The 23,476-nt window shown below is 49.7% G+C and overlaps 2 protein-coding genes across 4 annotated transcripts in view; one reads left to right on the top strand and one right to left on the bottom strand.

Moving 5' to 3' along the window:
- Positions 1-18,293, top strand: part of SMIM17 (small integral membrane protein 17) — a 43,931-nt gene extending 25,638 nt beyond the window's left edge. The window contains exons 4-8 of one of the 3 annotated variants that reach the window (XM_032388186.1): positions 2,001-2,385; positions 5,128-5,382; positions 12,593-12,846; positions 15,063-15,139; positions 17,194-18,293. In XM_032388186.1, the coding sequence (XP_032244077.1) occupies positions 5,237-5,382; positions 12,593-12,846; positions 15,063-15,139; positions 17,194-17,304 (588 nt within the window). In that variant the 5' untranslated portion in view covers positions 2,001-2,385; positions 5,128-5,236 and the 3' untranslated portion in view covers positions 17,305-18,293. Of the gene's footprint in view, positions 1-2,000; positions 2,386-5,127; positions 5,383-8,557; positions 8,631-12,592; positions 12,847-15,062; positions 15,140-16,904; positions 17,070-17,193 lie in introns of those variants that run through there. The other 2 variants (XM_032388187.1, XM_032388188.1) reach the window with 2 other exon arrangements.
- On the bottom strand, positions 143-1,848 carry LOC116622419 (zinc finger protein 3-like). Its single transcript, XM_032388889.1, has 4 exons — positions 1,816-1,848; positions 1,321-1,447; positions 520-944; positions 143-427 (listed from the first exon to the last, which is right to left on the bottom strand). Exons 1-4 carry the CDS (start codon positions 1,846-1,848, stop codon positions 143-145), a joined length of 870 nt encoding a protein of 289 aa, XP_032244780.1.
- Positions 18,294-23,476: the final 5,183 nt, after the last annotated feature.

The following is a 23,476-nucleotide window of genomic DNA, read 5'->3' as shown; positions in this document are numbered from 1 at the left end:
CCCTGAGCTGGGCCGGCGCGGGGCCACCTCCCCGGCCAGGTGGGTCTTCTGGTGGCAGGTGAGATTCCCGATGCGCCTGAAGGCCTTGCCGCACGCCTGGCACTCTAGGGCTTCTCCCGGCTGTGAATTCTGCGGTGCGCCGTCAGCGTGGGCTGGTGCCGGAAGGCCTTCCCGCACTGCGCGGCCGATAGGGCTTCTCTCCCGCGTGGATCCTGCCGTGCTGGACCAGGGTGGACTTGCGCACGAAGGCCCTGCCGCACACGTCGCACACGAAGGGCCTCTCGTCGCTGTGGAGGCGCTGGGGGTCCACCAGGTTGGTGAGGAGGGCGAAGGCCTTGCCGCCGTCGCCGCACGGGTAGGGCCGCTCGCCCGTGAGCGTGCGCTGGTGCCCGAGCCGCTGCGTGTTCTGCACGAAGGCCTGGCCGCACTGGGCACGCGTAGGGCCGCTCGCCGGTGTGGATGCGCCGGTGCCCCGTGAGGTTGGCACGCTGGCTGAAGGCCTTGCCGCGCTCGGCGCACGCGAACGGCCTCTCCCCGGTGTGCGGCTGGCGTGGCGTTCCCGCGGAAGCGTCTCCCGCACTCGCCGCACGCGAAGGGCTTGTGCGGGGCGTGCGCGCGCTGATGCTGCGCCAGCTGGGCCCGCTGCGCGAAGGCCTCCCCGCACTCCCTGCACACGCACGGCTCCTCGCCGCCAGGGGCTCCCCGGGGGCCCTCCCAGGCGGGGTTCCGCGGGGCACACCTGTGGGGGCCCCTCCCTTCTGGAATTCCTGGCTGGGCGGCTCTGGGCTGATGCTCTGCAGGGGCCCCTCCTGGAGGCCCCTGGGCCTCTCCCGCCCCGGAGCGCCAGAGGCGGCTCCCTCCCAGCCCTTCCAGGGCCAGCCCGGGGGACGCTCCTGCGGGCACGGCTTCCTGTGGGCCGTCCCTGTCAGGCCTGGATTCCAAATCTGAAAGAGACCCAAAACACGAATGTCACCCACGTAGCCCGCTCCCAGAGCGAGGAGAGGTGAGGGCTGGGAGCTAGGAAAGCCAAGAGAAGCCCCCTCAAGCACTTCCCAACGGTTCTACAATAAGGCCTGATGCGCGGGTGCAGTGTCCCCTCCCCCCATTCATATGCTGAAATCCTCAACCCCGGGTGGTAATGTTAGAAGGTGGGGCCTTGAGGAGGTGAGTAGGTCAGGAGGGTGGAGCCCTCATAAATGGGCTTAGTGCCCTCCTAAAAGGGACCCCAGAGAGTTCCTCCAGCCTGCCTCCCTGCGAGGACACAAGAAGTCACTGGCCGTGAACCAGCCAAGAGGGCCCTCCCAGAATGGTCGGTCTTACCTAGTGAGCTCAGGTTCTGCAAGGTCTCCAGCATCACATCTCTGCAGAGGTCCCTCTGAGCCGGCTCCAGCTGTTGCCACTCCTCCTGGGTGAAGTCCACGGCCACGTCTTTGAAGGTCACCAACTCCTGCAACCACGAAGTCATCTGGTGCACCCAGGCCCGTGGGAAAGGTGGGGCAGGGAGCTGGCTTCAGTGGGTCATCCCCGGGAGGACCCCCTACACACCAGCCCAGCGCAGTGCACATAGTAGGTACTCAAGAGACATCAGCTGAGAGTATGATGACCATTATTATTACAGGGCTGGAGTTTGAGGCTGAGACCCTGGGTTTGATGATGCTTTACAAGGACACACAGGACTCTACATAAAATCATACTTGTGACTGCTCTGCCCCAGGTGTTGGGGAGACGGGCCCCGGAGGGGACTCAGGCGGGCAGGGGCTCATTCGACTCTCTGTCCACCCATGAGAAGGAGGGCGAGGGGATGACAGTACTCACCAGGGCCTCATCAGCCAGCAGCTGGGCGGCCATCCCTTCACTGCCCACAGTGATGGGGGACTGGTGGCTGAGTCTGGGGGCTACTGGGGTGAGGTGGAGGGAGCGAGAGAGAGGGAGACAGTGAGGAACTAGGCCTAGCTCTGCTCTACATGCACACACCGCCGTCCCCCTTTTCTCATCCACAGGAACACCCAGAGACACAGCACAGGGGCTCACACCAGGCAGACACCCGCGGTGTGGTGGAAATGGGCAGCGGAGACATCTCTCCCAGGCAGGATCAGACCCAGGCCCGCTCTGCCTACACATCCCCACCCTCCCTGACCCAGCTCATGGGGCTCTTTCCTCCGTGCTGACCCAGACCTTGTTCACAACTCTCCTTTGACACTTGTCACCCTGGGCTGAGCTGATGGTGAAGCTACAGGAGCCAGATACCTGGGTTCGGATCCCAGCTCTGCCACTTACCCGCTGTGTACCTTTGGGCAAGTGACTGAACCTCTGCCTGCCTGTTTTGTCATCTGGAAAATGAGGATAAGGTACCCCCCACACAGGGTCCTTACGAGGTTTCAAGAGGTGAGTATAAGCAAATCCCTTAAGGTAGCATGTGCCATATGGTAAGAATGTAGAAACGTTTTCATTTAATTTTTTTAAAGATTTTATTTGTTTAAAGTCATCTCTACACCCACCGTGAGCCTTGAACTCACAACCCTCAGATCAAGAGCCACATGCTCTACTGGGAGCCAGGCACCCTGTTTTAATTTTATTTTATTATCACCATCTGTATATATAACATCCCCCCCCCCCCACTTAACTGGGATTCCTTTTATTAGCCTTTATCCCAGGACTCTGCATAGGATTTGGTCTACAGCAAGCTTCCCTATTTTATTATGGTCAGATACGCATAACATAAAATTTACCATTTTACCAATTTACCATTTAAAGTGTACAATTCATTGGCATTGGTAGCACATTCACACTGTTGTACAACCATCACTTCTGTCTAGCTCCAAACCAAAACATTTTCATCACCCCAAAAGGAAACCTTGTACCCCCGAAGCAGGCCCTCCCCACGCCCTCCCTCCCCCAGCCCCTCACAGCCACCAGTCTGCTTTCTGTCCGCATGGATTTGCCTGCTCCAGACATTTCCTATAAACGGAATCCTACACTGCATGGCTCTGTCTGGCTTCTTTCACTGAGTGTGAGGTTTCCAGGGTTCAGTGTGATCGAGTGTATCCGGGCTTCACTCCTTCTCACGGCTGTATAATATTCCACTGTGTGAACAGACTGTTGTGATCCCTTCATCTGCTCATGGACATTTGGGTTGTTTCCCCCTTTTGGCCATTGTGAGTATTGCCGCTGTGAATATTCATGGTCAAGTGTTTATTATCTGAATCCCCGTTTTCAATTCTCTGGGGTGTATACCCCAGTGGAATTGCTGGGTCATGGGGGAATTCTGTGTTCAACTTTTCAAGGAACCACCAAACTGATTTTCCACAGCAACAATGGGCCTTAAATTAGAAGAAACTCTGAATATACAAAAGTGGAGGAGACAAGGGTCTTTTAGGTCATCTGGGGCCACAGGGTCTCAGAATCTGCATTTTTAACTGGTCCTCTTCCTCACCAGGGACCCTGACATGGCTCCAGCTTCCCCTTCAAACTCTTGTGATCCCAAACCCCAATCTGTAAAAATAGAAAACGGAGCCCAGCAGCAACCTCTGGGTGTTTACTTCTTTCTTTCTTTCTTTCTTTTTAAGATTTTATTTATTTATTTGAGAGAGAGAGCGAAAGAAAGAGTGGTGGGGGGAGGGGCAGAGGGAGAGGCAGACTCCCCGCTGGGCAGAGAGCATGACACAGGGCTCCATCCCAGGACCTTGAGATCATGATCTGAGCCAAAGGCAGGTACTTAACTGACTGAGCCACCCAGGTGCCCCTGGGTGTTTATTTCTAAATGATATACAAGTATTACAGTACAAAACATGGTATATTATGATACAAAATAGAGACTATATCTATGTATAAAATGTGTACTCTCTATGCATAGTACTAAATACCAAAATATACAGGTGTATAAGGTACACACACACACACACACATTATATATATATATATACCATACTTACAAGTATATCAGATACACACATACTCTAAAGACCGTATTACCATATCTGTCTGTGAGACATAATCACACAGTAAATGCCATATGTACGCATATATAACACATATGCACTGATATACATGACCTGTATATAAGAGGTATGGGTACTAAGTATCACATATACATTGTATGTGGTCCAATCACACACTAAATACCACATACACCTATATATATGTGACCTTTTTATCTGTGTGCTGTGGTACCAAGTACCGTATATACCCGTATATGGCATGGAATCACGCACACTAAACACTGTATATACACGTGTGTAGGACATATGTAAACTGATTATACATATATCATTGTTCTGAATACCATATGCATGGGCATATAAACGGCTTACCACATAAACATGAATATAAGGTGTATAAACACTACCATATATGCTTATAAATAAGGTGTATATATGTACATATACTAAATACTGTATATACATTTATAGAAGGTGTATATGTACACGCACATTAAATACCGTAATTACACTAATACACAAAACTACCCCAATACCGTATATATGTGTATGCCACTAAATACCATATTTCAATGACTCCAACAGACCATACACTGAAAAAAGGCATGATTTTACCTAAGGGGGAAAAAATCTGCAATTAAACCACAACATACCATCAGTGGTAAGACACATCCTACACATCCTATTTTCGGAGATGTTAAAATGGGAGGGAAATGTGAAAAATGCATCTTAGAATTAAAGTTGAATTGCTGTCCTTCGTGAAACGACCTACGAACGCAAGCTCTACCACTGTCTGGCTTCACCCCGCTGCACGGCCTGGCACACCCCATGTCGGAGAGCACTGTCCTGACACAGCGCAGACCCCGGGTCCAGGCTGCCTGGGCTGGACTCCCTGCCTGCCGCTCCCTAGCTGTGTGCCCGGGCGGGTCACTTAACCTGTTTGGTCATCTGGAAGGTGAGGGACCTAAGACCCCTACTCTGTAGGGTTGTTGTGAAGTGGTACCTGCACAGGGCTTCCTAAGTGTGGTTATTAAATTGCACTAATTCTCCCACCGTTGTGGGGGCGAGGAGGCGTTTCATTTTTGCGCCTCAGTTTCCACATCTGCAAATGGGGGGAATCCTAGTGCGAACGGCACTGGGCTCCTGTGGGGTTCAAGGAGATAACACGGTGTCTCTCCGGTTTCCGCAGGCGTCCACATCAGCATCGCCCGGGAGTTCCAGAAGCCCCCGCCCCCGGGCCCCGCCCCGGCGAATCCGAGCCGGTCTTCCCGGGCGGGGCCCGGGGGTCTGCACCTCCGATGAGCTCCGGGCGGCGCCCGCACCGTGGGAGGGGGACCCACGCTCCGGAGCACGTGGACGCTCCGAAACTGCCGGCGGCAGCGCTGCCGTTACTCTACCTAAACAACAGCAACAACGAGAGCAGCTCCGACGGATGGAGCTCATGGTAATCAGAGTTTACTTCTCCACCCTTCAACTCACCATGAAGAGTGAAGATGTGTCACAGCTAGGGTGATGGTGAATTGGGGCCAATAATTCAATCTACCACATCAAGTAGAAGCTTCTAGCTATGATTTATTAATTTTTATTTTATTTCCATTTTTTGGTATGAAGCATGAAACTGGCTTTCCACTTATAAAGTGCTGCAAACTTTCCTTTTAAGGGGCTTTTTTTTTTTTTTTTAAGATTTTATTTATTTATTTGACAGACAGAGACACAGCAAGAGAGGGAACACAAGCAGGGGGAGTGGGAGAGGGAGAAGCAGGCTTCCCGTGGAGCAGGGAGCCCAACGCGGGGCTCGATCCCAGGACCCTGGGATCACGACCTGAGCCGAAGGCAGACACTTAACCACTGAACCACCCAGGCGCCCCTTAAGGGGCCCGTTTTAAAAAGAAAGTGCATTTATTTAAAATAAAATTGCTACTTACTAATATACGGATGTTATGCACAAATGGAAGTAGTCACAAAGTGATTTCCATTTATGTAGAGACATGGCAAAGATTGAGCAAAGGAAATGTGAGAGACTGAAGAAAGGTCAGAGGAAGACAGAATAAGATTCCAGACATTCTCTCTGCTCTGGGGAAGGAGTCATTTCCTAAGAAGTCATTCATTAGCTCCCCCCGCCACCTCTGACCCTGGGGAAACCCCGCAAACTTGAGTCTGTTTTAAGAACAGCCCTTAATTATAAACTATTAGGATCACACCTGGAATTTCCCCCTGTGTGGCGGACCTGGTGTTCAATAATAATGACTCAGTCTGTATGAGGTGCATGTATTAACTCTGGTGTTCACGATAACCCTATGAGGTAGGATCTGTTACTGTCCTTATTTTACAGATAAGGAAACTGAGACTCAATTTATTCACTTCCCAAATGTACACAGCTGGTGTGCAGTGGATCTGGGTCTGGAGGCCAACCTCTCAAGCCCCTCAAAGGTTCCATGAGCTGGGCAGCTACCCTAGTGTCCTGCACTAAATGTCCTGTTATCAGAGGAAAAGGTGAGGGGTGAATGAGGAGCCTTACTCTAAATCTGTCTCTCCTCTATTCACACTGAACTATGCTCAGAATGGCTGGAAGCTCATCTCCTAAACTTCTAAACAAAGAAAGCTTCCAGGGCGCCTGGGTGGCTCAGTTGGTTAAGTGTCTGCCTTCAGTTCAGGTCATGATCTTAGGGTCCTGGGATGGAGCCTTGTGTCGGGCTCCCTGCTCAGCAGGGAGTCTGCTTCTCCTTCTCCCTCTGCCCTTCCACCCACCACTTGTGCTCTCTCTCTCTCTCTCAAATAAATAAATAAAAAGTCTTAAAAAAAAAAAAAAAAGAAAGAAAGAAAGCTATCCCTCCAAATTGTGTGACATATATGAAACACCTAAGAAAACCAATCTCAATCCTCCCATATTCTTGCCACGTGTTCTCTGGACAAATCATGTAACTCCTTCATGCCTTAGTTCCCTTCTCTGCTAGATGGGGACAATAATACCCTACCACTTGGGGTCATTGAATGAAATGAAATAATGTACATGTATGTGATGCCTTTGCTCATCAATTTGGTTGGATAAATGACAGTTATTTCGACTGTTTTTCTGGGAAACCAGGATTATTCAATTGTCTATACATTTGGAAAAGAAAGTTAGATCTTTATTTCACACTATTCAAAAAAATTCCAGAAGGTGCAACAAACTAAACATAAAACGAGACTGTAAAGTATGAGGTTGGGGAGTTAGGTCTGTTTATCAGAGTAGAAAAAATGGATAGCTTGAACTTTATCAAAATCCAAAACTTTAGGCGCTGTGTAAGCAAAGTGAAAAGATAAGTGACAGGCCAGGAGAAAATATCTGCCACAGATAGAGGAACACGTACAGGATCAGTATCCAGAATATATAAAGAATGCCTATAAATCAAGAAGCAAAAGTTATACAAACAGAGTAAGGCAGGGAGATTATAAACAAGCAATTCACAAACAGAAAATAAACCTGGTCAACAAACATGTAATGTAATGAAATGAAAATAAAACCACAAAGAGAGAGGCCACTTTTTTCCCCCCACCTATGGCCCCTGGGCCGCCAGGTGGCTGCCAAGGCCATTGCTGCGCTCTGACGGGCTTGGGGTGGCCGCAGGGGCCGTCTGGGGGACCACAGCCCCAGGTGCCTCAGAAGGGAACAGTGAGGAAAGATGAGACATCATTGCTCAGATCCACATGATGTAAGAGCCCTATATCATTTCTAGATCATTCCCCTATCCTGACATCTGACCTCTAAGACGTCTCCCAGTTTCTTTCATAATTTCCTCTGCCCACAGCCAGCACCTAAAGAGTGTGCGCAGCCTGGCTCTTAGCCCAGGGCCCTCAGCACCCCATACCCCTGCCTTGCCCGCCTCCCCCTTCCAACAGCAGATGTAGCTCTGGGAACTTTGCAGGTGCAGAGTATGTATATTTATATTTTTGTAACACATGAGGGAAGTTCCCCTCAGCTCATTTGTAAATAAAGATCTTTGTGGGTCCCTGAAAAAAAAAATCTAAAAATTTGGTGTAGCTTCCACGAGAGCAGTTTGGCACGTAGTGATGACATTCTAAAACTTGAACAACAGTGATAATAATAGCAACAATTAGGCACTGTTCTAAGCACCTTACAAGCCTGGTTTATTTTTTACCTTAACAGCAGTCTTGGGAGGTGGTAAGCAGAATGAGAAACCGAGGCACAGAGAGGCTAAGCGACACACCCAAGGACACACTAGTAGCAAATGGCAGAGCCAGCCTCCGACCCCAGGCGGTCCGGCCTCGGGTCCCAGGGGCTGCCACACCCCTGCCCCAACTCCTCCCTCCTCCCTCCCACCCTGACCCGGGTTTGCGGGATTGAGAATCCCCAAGGAGCCTGAGAGAGTTGTTGGCCTTGGCGCGCATCTGCAGCTAGGGAAGTTGGGCATGACCTCCGTGCCCATCAGCGGGGGTGGCCGGCTCATCCCACTGCGGCTGACCCGAGGCGGGCGCAGCACCACACCTCATCCTGTGGCCCCTCCGCTCCTTTCCCTACCCCACTGCAGGCTCCGGCTCCCCGGGAGGGGAGAGGGGAGGCGGCGAGAAGGCCGCCCACCCTCCCAACTCCCCCACGTCCCCCACCCCCACCCCCTCAGCCTCCGCGTCTGCGCAGCTGCGGTCGCCGCGGCTCCAGCTCTGCAGTGCCGGGCCTGGGTCTGGTTGGGGAGGGTGAGTCCTTCGAGGGACCCCCGCGGGCGGGAGGGCGGGCTTCGAAAAGGGGCTGGGGGCGCGGGCGGCGACCCGGGGAGCGCGCTGTAAATGTGTGCGAGCGCGTCTGTGTCTGGCGGTGGGGTCGGAGGCGTTCCGCGGGTGCGCGTCCAGGGAGGGGGTCTCCCACTCCATCCGCCGGGAGAGGGCTGGGCTGCTCCGGTCGGCTCTGCTGCTCCGCCCAGCGCGCGCTCCGCAGCTGAATTTCGGCCTCCGCGCGAGGAGGGGAATGGCCCCGCATTGCGCGCCCTCGTGGGTGGCTGGGGACACGTGCGCCCCGGTCTCGCGGGGGTCTCGGCGTCTGTGTGCGCCCTCCCGCTGCGTTCAGCGCGCCGAGCCTGCGTGCCCGCCCGTGTGCACACCTGAGCCCGTGTGCGCTGCGTGTCCGGGCGCACGGGCGCTGGGGTCGGACGTGCTGCGCCCCCGCCCGCTCCGAGGAGCTGTGTGGCTCTGAGGACTTTCACTGGCCGTAGAACGGGCGGCACAGGACCTGCCGCGGAGAATTAGGGCGAGGGTTACAGTAGGAAAGGCTTGTGCGTGCGCCGCGAGCCCCGACGCCCCGGCGCGCTCCCGGGAACGGCGCCTGCCAGGGTTGCCACCGCTTCCCCTCGGGGATGACCAGTTGGCTATTTCGCCGAGAACACGGAGGCTGGAGGTGTGAATTCCTTCGCACCCCTACCACCCCCTCAGATTTCTCTCTGTCCCTCCCCTCCTCCCTTCTGCATCCGGCCAGATACAGCCTCCGTGACGGGGCCCCCCAGGCTCTTGTCTTCTCCGTCGGTCACCTCTCTTCCCTGGCCTTCTTTCCCCTCACTCTAAACACACGATTATAGCTCATGTTAAAAACAAAACATAACCCCCGACTCCTGCTCTCTCACGAACTTCTCCATCAAGACCAATGTTTTTTTTTCTTGGAAAATGTTTATGCTCACAGCCTCCCCTCGCACCCTCTACATACTTCCCAGCGCACACCGAGATTGCAAACTAACAGCCCCACAACCTGCATTAGTTGACTCGCTGGCATGTGTCCTCCTTTTAAACATCGGAAAGTATTTTAAAATGTTGAAGATAATCTAAAACTGTAGATTTCCAGTGTTCTCCTGTGAAATCAGAAGATAGGAGACCATGCGCCCACGTTTTCACCGGGGAGGTATTGGTTGGGCTTCTTCAGACGGACCGGATCTCTCCTTGGCCACAGTCCCCACCACACCCTGTCACCTCTGCCCATCCCAGGCATCAGCTGGCATTTGCTCACGTCCTCCTCACAATAGAGAAGTATTTCTCTAGACCCATATTTCATTTTCACTTTCAAACAGTGAAGTACAAGCAGGGAGGGACATCTTTATCTTTCTAGGTCTATCCCACTTTTGTGATCTGCCGAGCTCCTGGAGGTTGAACCCTGCTGCTGGTATCTCTGTCTGTGGCAGCACCAGGTCTGCGGCTCTGTTCCTTCCTCTCTGCTTCCTATCCTCCTGCTGCAGGAGAATGTGAGCCGCTGAATGTGTTGAATTCATCTGCGAATCCCCAGTACTCAGCACAGGTCTCGCCCAAGGTTCTGGCTGAGAAATGCTTTGAAGAAGTCATTTATGTTCAAGCACCCATGGGTGGCAAGTGCTAACGGGGTCCCACAGGAAGTGATGTCTCAGCTCAGCCCTGAGGTATGGGCCCGGTTCCTAGAAGCCAACACAGAGGGGCAAGGGTGAGCCAGCCGGAGGAAAAACCTGTGTGTTCCTCCACTCGTCAGGTACTCACTGTGTATGAAGTCTCCTTTGGTCTCAGCAGAAACCTCACAATGACTCGGTGAGGTAGCCGCCGTTCCTGTCGACACCCCCACTTTACGAATGGGCACACTGAAATGTGGGGAATTTAAGTGGCCTGCCTAGGGTCACACAGCGAATGCGTGGCAGAGCCAAAAATTCACGCCTTGCCAGGCTGGCAGCCGTGAGCATCCTATTACCACCATTCTTCCCCCACCTTCAACTATTCTGTAAGTCGTCTCAGCAGCACCCACTCTACCATTCCCCTATTCTTTTTCCTTCACATCCCTTCCCTTGTTCCTCTTCTAGCATTTTTATTTAATCCCTGTGGTAGGCAGAAAGATGGTTCCCCAAAGATGCCCACGACCTCATCCCCAGAACCTGTGAATATGTTGATTACAGGGTGAGGGCTGATTAAGGTTGCTGATCAGCTGACTTGGAGATGGGGGGTGATCCTGGATTCTTCGTGTGGGAGCAAAACAATCACGAGGGCCCTTAAAAGTGGAAGGGGCAGGGGAGTCAGAATCACAGTGATGCAGTGTGAGAAAGACTCAAGTGGCCAATGCAGGCTTTAAAGATGGAATGTGCGGGTGACGAGACAAGTGGACAGTGATGCCTATGGACACTGTTGGGGATGATGGTGGAGCCCGGGTCAAGAGCAGGGGACCCAGGAGGCAGGCTGTGCTAGGGGCTGGGGACAGAGGGCACCAGTGTCTGGGGAAATGCATTCAGATTTGGGTTTCGAGGGTTTGGAGCTGCCCCCGTCCCCAAGGAAGACCTCCGTGATGATGAGTAACGTAGAAGCAACGAGCAGATTCTGCATATCCGTAGTGTATGTGTTAGTTTCTGATATGAAAGCATTTCAGAGCTACTCACGGGCACAGGGATACCCCTGAGAGCCACATCTTCCCATTTTCCAGGTTCGGAAATCATCCTTTGTTTGCTCTGACCCCCTTTTGTCTCTGTCTTTTTCCTTCACTGTAGAAGTGTTTTATTTTATTTTATTTTACCTATTTTTAAAGTAGGTTCCACGCCCAATGTGGGGCTTGAACTCACGCCCCCTGGACCAAGAGTCATGCTCTACCCACTGAGCCCACCAGGCGCCACCGCAGAGGTATTTTAGAGGAAATCTCAGCCATCATGTCAGTTGACCCTTACACACTACAAAAACATCTCTAAAAAAATAAGATGGATATTTTTTTACCTGTCCATAAGACCATTTCCACACCCAACAGAAGCGATGAGAGTGCCCTGACGTCATCGAATACCCAGTCCATAATCAATTCCCTTGATTGTCTTTAAAAAGTTTTTTTTTTTCACACCAGGTTTCTTTGACTCTGACTCCAAACATGGTCCCCACATGCTTTTGATTGTTCAGTCACTAATGTCTCTTTGACTCTAGACTATATGCCTGTGGTTTCTAAATTTGATATAACAATTTTTATTTGTATAAAACTAATTAAAGAAGAAAATGCTTTTAAAAGCTTTTATTTTCCCTATACCAAGAGAATTTACTCCTTTAAAAAAGATTGCTATTCACGAGGGCCGCCGGTAGGTTAATATAATGCAAGGTTGATAATGCGTACAGATCTCTAGAATAAGAACATAAACCAGATTTAGGGTCTCAAGGTAAAGGGTAACACAGTGTAGTTCAGACAGCTCCTTGCAAACAACCTCCTTCAGGAGGGTTGACAAGATCTAGAATGAGAATACTAAAGAACATCTCATTTTAAATTAGACTTTTAACCCCCCACCTGGGGAATGCTTCTCGGTTTTCTTTTATGCCAACAAAGGAGAAAGTTGGGGCTGCTGGGGGTTGGTGGAAAGACTGTGACCCTTTTCTCTGCAGCCGGGGGGAATCTGGGGGCGACTCTGTCTTCCTAAAACCTTCTGGCTATGTGCTTTGGGCTGTGGAATGAGCCTGTGTGTGAATGTGCCGCTCTCTGGCCCCCACCTCGAAACTCCTCTTCTGTTTCTTGCTTTATTTGTCTCTGGGGCACTTGTCACTTGGCACGCCGTCTCTCCTCACCCAGGGCCCGCTAGAATGCAAGCCCCACGGGAGCAGGGGGCCTGCGTCCGTCACTGCTGTGTCTCCGGCACCTAGATAGTGCCTGGCACGCAGATGACACTCGGTAAATATTTGTGGAATGACGAAATGTTTGTCAGCCCCCCAGGGTCTGAATCCTGTGCCCAGGGAACCCAACGCGAGCAGGAGGAGAACGAGCGGCTTGCCTTGGAAACTCCCCATCCCGGGAAGATGCAGAGCCTCAGGCCGGAGCAGATTCGGGGGCTGCTGGAGCCCGAGAGCGCCAAGACGCTGCTTCCCCGGGAGAGCAGGGCCTGGGAGAAGCGTGCTGCCCTCGCCAAAGACTGGGTGGCTGTGGAGGTTGGGGCCACCAGCTGTGACGGTGACGAGAAAGGTGAGGGCGGGCGTCCCGTGGGCGGTGGGGGGGAAGGTTGTGGCAGGGCCTCTGGGAAGACACAACACTCATCCCTTCACTCGTTCAGTGGACAGATGTTTATGGAGCCCTGTGTCCATCAGCCTTTGCTGGGTAGCAGGTGGCCCCGAAACTTAGTGGCTTATAGCAACAGTCATTTCTCTGCTCAGGATTCTGCAGGTCAGCATATGACGCGGCCTCAGGGGACAGCCTGCATTTGCCCGAAAATCCACGGTGAGCGGGCCGGGGCAGCTGGTTGACCTCACTCGCGGGTCTGGCCGGTTTGAGGGTGCTGACTTTGGGCTCCTTGTCTCTTGCAGGCGAGCCCAGGCGTATTCTCCTGGGGGTGGTTGCAGGGAAAGGGAGGGAAAACTTCAATTCGCAAGCACTTTTTAAGCTGTACTGGCCACCCAGTTGCTCACAGGCCATGGGTTAAAGTCAGCTGCGTGGTCAAGTTCAGTATCACTGAGGGAGGGGGCTGCCCAGGGGTGTGGACACAGGGATCGGTGAACAAGTGGAAGGCCATTTGGAACAAAAATCTACCACAAGCACCTACTATGTACCAGGTGCTCGGGATCTAGCCGCAAACAAGATGGCCCCAGTAGAGCTGATTTTAGTGGAGAAACAGACAATAAACAAGCAACGAAATAAAAAGAAAAGTAATGTCTGATGAGGGCTCCAAAGACAGTAAAATGGGATGATGACCAAGTGTGGTCAGGGAGGGCGAGAGAGGCAGGAGAAGGAGTCATTTATTCCAAGAGCTGGGGGGTCCCCTCGTGGGCCACTGGAGCCACACAGATGATGACCCCGCAGAGGCGACAAGCTTGCTGAGTTTGAGGAGGCTGTGCTCACTGAACAGAGCAGAGACATGGGGGAAGAAGGTAGAGACCAGCCGGGGCCAGCAAGTGATGGGGCGTCTTGGAGACCGCCGCACAGCGTATGTTATCTGAATATTGGGAAGCCACCAGAAGGTTTTGCAGAGGAGGAAGACGGGATCTCATTTGTGTTTCAAAAAGATTCTGCTAACTCAGTGGTTCTCAACTGGGGGCCATGTTGCACCCCACCTCCCCTCCCCAGGGGACGTTTGGCAAAGTCTGGAGTTTGGCTTATCTGAATGGGAAAGGTGCTACCAGCATAAAATGGGTCGAGGCAATGCTGCTAGGCAGAGGACAAGGACCCCACCCTATGAGGCCCGGGACCCACCCCCACTACCAGGAGTTATGCAGCTTGCAAGGTCAATGGCGCCCAGGTTGAGAAAGCCTGCATCCAGCTGTGTGTGAGGATGAACTGTAGGATTAGGAGGTCAGAGTGGAAGCTGGGAGGCCAGATAGGAGTTTCCTGCAACCATCTGGGAGAGAGATGACCGAGCCCACATGTGGCAGTGGTGGACATGAGATATTGGGGACACATCTGGGAGGGAGAATTGGAGTTCTTGCAGAGATTGGGGACACATCTGGGAGGGAGAATCAGAGTTCTTGCAGATGGATGTGCGGAGGGGAGGACAAGAGAGATTCCCAGGATAACTCCTGAGGTTGGGGCTCAAAGAGCTGGACTGAGGGTGGGACCCCTGAAAGGCTGGAGCTTCTACTTGGGGCGGCATCTTTCCTTCTCCCACCGGGGACAAGCAGGCCTGGGACGGAGGTGTGGATGATATGGGTGTCAGTTCTGGTAGTGAGGAGGAGGTTGGGGGGCTCCGAGCGGAGCCTGGGTGCAGGAGGAGTGGAAAATGCCGATCTTTGGCCTGACCCCTAGTTCTATCCAGCTAAGGGGTGAGAAGGTTGTTGAAGTTCAAATATGGGGAGATATCTACACTAGTGGCTGGAAGCTGGGCAAACCTGCTTCATCCTGGCTTAATTCCACACTTTTTCCTCTGCTCCCTCACTCAGTTTTTGCAGGAGGCACGTAGAGAAGGGACAGTTTTACCCATTTGACAGGTGAAGGAACAGAGGCTCAGGAGGCAGATCACATCAGGTGACCCACTTTAAGTCTTCTAGGTAATGACAGAAACAGGATCAGAATTCAGGTCTCGTATTCTCTCTGCACCACCTGAACCACGTGGGCCAGAATGTGTGTGTGCATGCGAGTGTGACAGGAAAGAGAACAGGGTAGGATGGCAGGTGGGACGAGCAGGCAGAGCCCTCCCTCCCACCCCCCAGCTGCCCTGGTCACTGACTCGTGGTCCTGTCTCCTGTGCTCAGGTCTGTCTTCTCAAGAGCCTGGGCTGGCCCAGGAGTGGAACGCGGTGGAGGGAGATGACGAGTCAGAGGACTCTCAGGTAAGTTGGGGGTTCCCTCCTCTTTCCCAGATGCCCCGCCCCACAGATCTCAGTGGGTTGTCCATTCCTTTCCTCAGCTTGGAATTTCCCCAACCAAGCAGTGTCCCATGGGAAACAGGACATAGTCCGGTGGTAGTCAGACATGGAGTGGAGGGTCTCCATGTGATGTGGAGCTCCCTCCACACATACCCGCCAACCCTTCACTCATAAACTCAAATTAGCCATTCATTCACCTGTCTCCTCATTCATCTGCCCAACCTTTCATTTGCCTACTCATCCATATACGCATTCCGTCCCTCCCTCTGTCTGTCTGTCCATTCATGTACCTCCTCTGTCTACTTATCCATCCGCCCACTGCTCCGCCCGTCCACTCACCCGTCTGATCATCCACCGGCTCATCGAACACCCATCAACCATTTACTGTCCTCTCATCCACCCAACCTTTCATTCGCCTGCACGTCATGCATACATCCAGTTACCTGTGTACTTACCCACCCACCCACCCATCCATGTGCAGTCACTCCACTCCATTGCCATATATCTTTGTAGACGTTTTTCCCCTTGGAAACTGAGACTAGTTGGGATTTTTGTGCAAGGGACTTGTTGAGGGTGCCGTGCTCTCAGGAGGAACCTGTAGGTGGTGAGGGAAGCTGGAAAGAGCGAGAGGGAGTTTAATTGGGGTCCAGCCTGGGCCCGATCCCACAGGGAGCTCTGGAACAACAATAGTCCTCGTCCTCCTCTGAGCCAGTGGGGATCCTGTTACGTCCCTTCACTGGTGTAGACGACCTCCCCTGTGATTCTCTAGGGGAGTTTCTCGGAAGGGGACAATCATAAATATAAGCGCTAAACCATACTTAGCAGCCGATATGCACAGCAGTTGGAAGAGCGACAAAGGGGAACCAGGTGAGGCAGGGTTGGGTCTGTTATTAGTGGTACATGGTGTGTGTGTGTGTGTGTGTGTGTGTGTGTGTGTGTGTGTGTAAAACTTCTGCATTGCAGATGACCTGTATTTATTACACTTTCTTAACTTTATACTCTGCTTTAAAAAATTGCCATAAATATTTCTAATGAAGTGCACAGATCAGTGAGTGTGTATACCAACACCCTGATGGAGATATCGAGTGCTGCCATTATCCTAGAAAATTCCTTCATCTTCCTTTCTAGTCTCTCTCACTCCCCCACCCCGAGGCAACCACATTTCTGATTTCGGCTCATATAGATTAGTTTTGCCTATTGTTGAGCTTCGTATAAATAGAGTCCTACAATAACTCACATGTATTTCTTAAAACCCAAAAAAGAAATTATAGCAAAATTATTATCCTGCCATTTGGTGTCTTCATAATAAATATTCTGGATAACTTTCCATATATATGTATTTATTTAATTTATATATATATATATATATATATATATATATATATATTTTAATTTACTTTTTACAGCTGCCAAATATTTTGTGGTTGGTATGCTGTGTCATACCCATTTCCTCAACTGATGAATTGTCAGATTTTGGTGTTGTGATTGCCACAGAAAAATAAATATTTGTCAAGTTGTCCTATTTTTCTATAGCATGAATTATGAGGAACTTCATAAAAATCTGTATGTTCTGGTCCTAGCCAAGATCTACTGCATTAGAAAATCCAAGGGAGGAGCCCCGATATTCGAAAAATATCCTCCAAGTTTTCCGGAGGCTTTGGCAGGTCTCAGAGCTGCTTAGGTTGAACATTTCATAGTATATGCTCCATCCATTTCTCTTCTTTTTCAGGATTTTTTTTTCATGTCGCCACTGCCTGGCTTTCCAGATAACTCCCTGTGTCATATCCATTCCCCAAACTTTCCTGATATTTTAAGACCTGTTGCACTCTACTCATCACTATTTTGGAGAAGAATTGTCACCATTAACCGTTTTGTCTTCCCATCCTTCATCATGGTATGTCTTTCCGTTCCTGCGTTCATTTGACAAAGATTTACAGAGCTCATACTCTGTGCCAGGCAAGAAACAGTGCTGGCCCCTCTGTTTCTAATATTTGTACTTTTTTTTTTCTCTGTTCCAGGGCTTTGTGGAGTGGTCGAAAGCTCCACAACAAACGACCATAGTCTTGGTAGTATGTGTCCTGTTTTTGTTCCTGGTTTTAACAGGGATGCCTATGATGTTCCACATTTAACTACAATGATGACGACTGTTCTGAAATAGATGCACTGTTTCTTGTTAAGGAAATGTCTTGGTTAAAAATCAGGAATAGGTTATTAGCAAATGCCTTTTAAACATCTATCAAGAAAAAATTTTTTTTTGTATTTAACCTTTTGGGGTGAGGTTTTGCATTACGGTATTTCATTGAACTTAAGACATTGTTGATTGTAAAACACATATTATTTTATATACGACTGAGAAAGGAAAATATGCTGCTTCATCATAAGATGCCACCAATCGGAAGATGCATCCCTGCTTCAGAGAGGACGAAAAAATGTGCAACTTGGGATTGATGAAATCTGGTAGACTTCTTAATATCACATCATCTTTGTAGTCTTAGGATCATGGTGCACCAGTCTTTCCAGACCCTGAATTGTACTTCATGATATTTTATGTATGACTCTCGCCTCTCTCTTCATACGTAAGATCGGTGCTATCTTTGTCACGTTTTGGTAACATGGCCAGGCTTGCATCATAGAAGGACGTCACTTTTATTGTTGTCTAAACCTTAGAATAGTTTCTGTAGCTTAAGAAGTATCACTTCCTTGACATTTTGAAAGAATTTACCAGTAATCAGGGCCTGGAGCCCTGGGGAGAAAGTTTCAGCTAAATTCTTGGGGGGCTTTCTCAGTTTCTTCCCATGTTATCGGTTTATGAATACTTTTTACTTCATTAATTTTGGTGATTTATAGCGTTTTTTTTTTTTTATGCCCTAGGAAATTCTTCATTCCTTTGAACTTTTCAAATTATTGGCTGAATTATGAATACTATTCTATAATTAAATGAAAAACTTCTCTTTATTTTGTTCTAACCCCTTTCTTCCTTTCAACTTCTGTTTGTGGTTGACCCACTATTAGATTTATCAAAGTTTTACCTCATCTACGATTACTTTTCCAAGAACTAGCATTGGGATTTATTTATATCCATATTTCTCTAGTTTGTAATTTGTTTTCCATTAATACATATGGGGTTTATTTATTTTTATTATTTCTATCTCTTGTCTGTTTTTACATTGAATAATTAATTCATTTATAATCTCTTCTTACAAAATTATTTGCTAAAGTAGTGTACTTAATAATAAATGTACTTCTGATTGTAGCCTTGGCCACATCTTAAAGTTTGGTAATTTGTGTTCTTGTTTATGTTGTTGCCTAAATGTTATATTGTAGTGTTTCTACAATATAAAGAGTACTTTAAATTCAGTGATCAGGTTTATTTAAAAATAGTTTTGTTTTAATGATTTACTGCACTATGAAAGTGTGGCCTCTAATATATCTGCTTTCAACACCCTTTTAAAAGCTTTTATTGTGGCCTACAACACGTCCAATGTTTGTACATGTTTTATGGACACTTAAGGTGAATATGTATTTTCAGTCTGTAGGATTCGAAACTCTACATGTCTGTTAATTAACTCAGTCTTATCAGTTATATTGCTTAGATTCATGTGTTGTTTAATTCTGGCTCACCTTATCTGTCAAAAACCAGTAAGGTTATGTGAAAATCTGTTCGTATGACTGTGTTTGTCAATATATTTTGGTAACCTTTGCTTTACGTATTCAGCCACTGTGTTATCTGCTGCACATAGTTCCAGCACTGTTATGTCTTTGCCAATTAAAGAATCCATGCAAGACACGAAGCACAATACCAGCACACGGTGGCCACGCAATAAATGTTAGTTAAAACCTGATTCTGAATCCTTTGTGAAATAGAAAATGATCATCTTTAAACCAATTCAATCCTTTGGCTTTTATTTTACCTTGTCTGCTAGAGTTTGGTATTTCCATCCTGCTCTTTTTTAATTCATCTGTGTGTGTGTGTGTGTGTGTACGTGTGTGTATTTAGACTCTTTGTATCATTTTGTTTTAATAGGACTTCCAGAGGCCTTTCCTGAGTTTGCCAAAGAAATCAGGGCCGGGAGAAGTATGGGACTCTGTCTCTCCCCATCCTTCCCTCCAGCCGATTGCATCCAACGAGCAACAACAGACAGTTAAAAGAAACACAAGCCTCAGCTGCTACATTCATTAGGATTTATTGGTTAAAAATAACAGAAGCTCAATTCAGATGAGCTTAAGCTTGTTGGTGACTAATTATTGATTCATGTTACGCCACCGAAGTTCGGGATGAAATTGGTTTAATTTATAGCATCCGCACTGGCCTTCTGCTGTTTGAACGAGCCCATCATTCGCCTGCCTCCGGACCTTTGCACTGCCTCCGGAATGGACCTCTGCCCGGAATGCTCTTCCCCCAGAAGCTGACATGGCTCCCTCACCTCCTGCAGTGCTCTGCTCCAACGTCTCCTCAGAGAGGCCTCCCCCACCGTCCCCAAATAGCACCTCCCTCCGCTGGTCACTGTCTACATAACCTGATCACCACCTGACCCTTATGGGGTCATGAGGTTCTGGTCTGTCCTCCTCTGCCGGGTCTCCCTGGAGGAACTGAGTCCTGGGAAGGTTGAGTTGGGGGAGGGGAGAGTTCAGCCTGCATTTCCCAGGAACTCTCTCCACGCCAGCTGGTGGGACCCCAACCTTTCCGACCCCCTCCCCATGTGCTTGAAGCTGCTCTGTCCCCTCCTGGAACCGACCCAGGGTGGTATCTGTATATAGTATCTGGGGAACACAGTGGGGGGGGGGGCGTGTCACATAAGTTGGCAAATATGGCCAATCTAAAACCCTAAGGAGGAACCTGGCATGCGTGGTGTGAGGCTGACGGGCTGGCGGCGCTGCGGTGTTCCTTGATTTCGGGCATTTCGGGCATTTCGAAAGCTCTGAACAGGTGTCTTCCGCGGCGCGCCTCCCGGGGCTCAGCTCCTCCACCGCTGTGGACTCCGGGCACCGCTCGCGCGCGCCACTTTGTGCAGCAGGCGGGGCCCCAGACGGCCCTGTCCTCCGGGGCTGCGACCCCGGTCGCGCACACGCCCACCCTCCCGGTCTGCTGGGGGGCACAGCCGGCCAAGCGGCCGACACGCGAGACGAACACTGAGCAGCGTGGGAACCAGCGTGGCGCAAATCCACGTGCAGGCCCCGCTCCCGCGGACGCGCCCCGCACTCCGAGGGGAGCCCCCTGCGCGGGTGCACCGCACGGGGTCTGCTCTCCTTGACGTCTTGGCGGAAGGGCTCCGGAGCCTGCCCCGCCCACGGGCCCGCCCACGGCCCCGCCCACGGGCCCGCCCATTCCCCCCGCAGAGCCCAGCGACTTCCAGCCCTTCCGCCGCAGAGGGTCAATTTCCCCTGCCTTCTGCGGTGACGGAACTCAGGCCCATGTCTGTCAACTAGGTTCCCATTCCACTCATTCATCCATTCACCCAGCACTCCCTGAGCACCTACTGTGTGCAGAGCACCTCAGCAGGGCGAAGGTCAGAAGGAGGAGTCCGACTGTGCGGTCCATGACCCTGAATGGCTCTGGGGATGTTCAACTATTCACTCATTAAGTATTTCTTGAGGACCTACTGTGTGCTGACACCTGAATTGGGAGATGTCTGGGGCATAGGGATGAACAGGCTGTGTCCTCCCTGAATCTGAATGACTCCAGGGCTGATGCTGGTATGTACAATTGTTCAGTCACCTAGAGCTTCTTAAGGACCTACTACGTGCTGAGGCTTGGGCTAGACGGTTTGGCTCACAAGAAGGAACCAGGATGCATGCTTTCTGATCCAGGGCTGGTGCTAAGGATATTCACTTATTCATTAATTTACATGCCCTATTATATCTCCTAAGGACCTACCGTGTGCTGATGCTTGGGCTGGGTGATGTCTGGGGTACAGGAAGGAACCAGCTGTGTGGTCTCTGACCCTGAATGACTCCAGGGCTGATGCTGGGATGTACAACTAGTCACCCAGTACTTCATGAGGACCTACTCTGTGCTGAGGCCTGAGTGATGTCTGGAGCACAGAGAAGACTCACACACGAGTCTTGACTCTGTAAGGCAGGTCAGGGATTTTTCACTCATTCGTCTATTCATGTGAGATTTCCTGAGGACCTACTGCGTGCCAAGGCCTGTGCAGATAATGCCAGGGCAAAAGTAAAGGCACACATCGTGTCCTCCTTGGCCCCTCACCAGCTTCCTTGGTAGGACTGAGAGCCAAGGAAGCTGGTGGACAGGAAGACAGATGACTTTGTGTTTGTGTCTGTGTCGCCGTCTTAACTTCCCTCCTCCTTATACACATTAAAGATAATTTGTGTTTATTTTCAAGGCTTGACATTATTTTCTGACAAATTACATCCCTTTTTCAAACTTTTTCAGGGGCCAAGGTAATCTGAATATGGAATAGACACTGGATGATATCAAGAAATTAATATTTTACTGGGTGTGATAACATTGTGGTTGTATAGAAGATACTTTTTTTTTAAAGAGATGCAAACTAAGGTATTTAGCAGTAAAGTGATATCATATCTGCAAGTTACTTTAAAATAGACCAGGAAAAAAACATAGGCATATTTTCATGACCTATTTTAAAAGCAAATATGTATCATAAAATATGGTAGATTTTGTTATGAAAACATTTTTAGGTACTGTGTTCCTGTTCTAATAAAATAGTATTTTTTAAGGCATTCAAATTGGATGGGCATATGGGCATTTATTGTACTTTACACTTTTTTGTATAATTGAAAAATCTCACGAAAATGTTTTAACGTGGGGGGTTCGTTTTTATGCAGAGGGGGGGTTTATGTTGTCCCATGACACAGGACAGTTTTTTTGGTCAACCTTGTAAAAAAGACATTCCTAACTGAAAAATATTTTTCCATGATTTTTTTTCTTTTCTGGAGCTGGACACATCACAGTGAGATCAAAACAACTGTAAGTGATTCTATACCTATGAAATCTGATGCCAAACTTTGTGAAATGAGAACATCTGTTCTCTTCTCTAATGATACAAAGTGCTTCCAAATATAAAATAATACAAGGTGGGAAACTATGCCATATGCTATTATTCTGTAGAAAGGTATGCTGTACATCTTTTTAAATAAATAGTCACATAAATATTTGCTTCTATATGCATAGAACATGCTGGAAAGATACCAGGAAACTCAAGAATGGTTGCTTCTAGGGAGGGGGACTTGGTGGGTAGAGGGGATGAAGTAGGATAGGGGTAGGATTTTTTTTTTTTAATTGCTAATTGTGGACCCAAGAAATGTGTTACCCATAACATAATTTTGTAGAGATCGTGCTGTCGGACTATAAATTACCACACTGGGATAGTAGGTAACTACTCTCGTCTGTCTCCCACACCATTGGGAAGGCCCTTCCTACACTGTCCCCAGGCTTGGCTATGATGCTTGCTTTGCTGATAGGTCCAGAAGCAAACCTGACATTATCAGAGGCTTGAAACTGTGCTTGGGTGTGTCCACTCTCCCAAACTCCTGCTACTGCTCATGAGCGCATACCCAGGTTAGATGCGAGTCTTGAGGAAGACAGCGAAGTTGGCCCAGCTGAGCGGTCCTGGGACAGCCAGCCTCCCTCCGAACCTCAGCTGACCATAGATGCATAACCGAGTCTAGCCAAGATCCCCTGGGCCTGGTCCAGACCAAGAGAAACACCCACCATGGGAAATATTAAACAGACAACTGCGCTCTGGATGACTTACACAGCAAAAGCTGACACGATCATTAAAGGCAGGATTTGGGATTGGGGGGTGGGGGGAGAAAGCTGGAACAGGGGACAGTGTGTCCTCACACTGAAAAAGGCCGGGGTCCACTCTCAAAATCTCCCTTTGCAGGTCTGTCAGGGGAGAGGCAAGTCTCTTCTAGAACTTGTCCTTCTCTGCATTTCTCTGGCTCGTTCTAATTTGGGAAGCACTGCTTCAGTCCTAAGAAGCTACACTTCTCCTTCAGGCCCCGCTCCCTTAGTTAATACACCCACTTCCCCAAAGGAGCCGAACCTTTTATCCAATTAAATTTATTGAACAAATACCTACTGTCATAAAAACCTTCAACCATTAAAAGGCTCGCTAGAGACGCACAGACACTTCTTTGGGTCTACTGTTGTGGGTCACATTTATAATTCTGCACCGGGAGGCGGAGGGTGTGTGTGTGTGAGTGTGTGTGTGTGTCCAGTCCGGCAGACGTGGGGTCAGAGGGTGTGTGTGTGTGTGTGTGTCCAGTCCGGCAGACGTGGGGTCAGAGGGTGTGTGTGTGTGTGTGTGTGTGTGT

The sequence above is a fragment of the Phoca vitulina genome, unplaced genomic scaffold (assembly GCF_004348235.1).
Source record: "Phoca vitulina isolate PV1807 unplaced genomic scaffold, GSC_HSeal_1.0 scaffold52, whole genome shotgun sequence".
Lineage (NCBI taxonomy): Eukaryota > Metazoa > Chordata > Mammalia > Carnivora > Phocidae > Phoca > Phoca vitulina.
Note: the sequence above shows the minus strand (reverse complement) of the source record. Positions and strands in the feature narration are given on the sequence as shown.

Coding starts and splice junctions, on each gene's coding strand:
- LOC116622419 (XM_032388889.1), bottom strand. CDS start 1,848: ATGGCCGCCCAGCTGCTGGCTGATGAGGCCCTG. Junction 1,448..1,815: donor TGCTGGCTGATGAGGCCCTG/GTGAGTACTGTC, acceptor TCGTGGTTGCAG/GAGTTGGTGACCTTCAAAGA. Junction 428..519: donor ACCGGGGAGAGGCCGTTCGC/GTGCGCCGAGCG, acceptor ACGCGTGCCCAG/TGCGGCCAGGCCTTCGTGCA.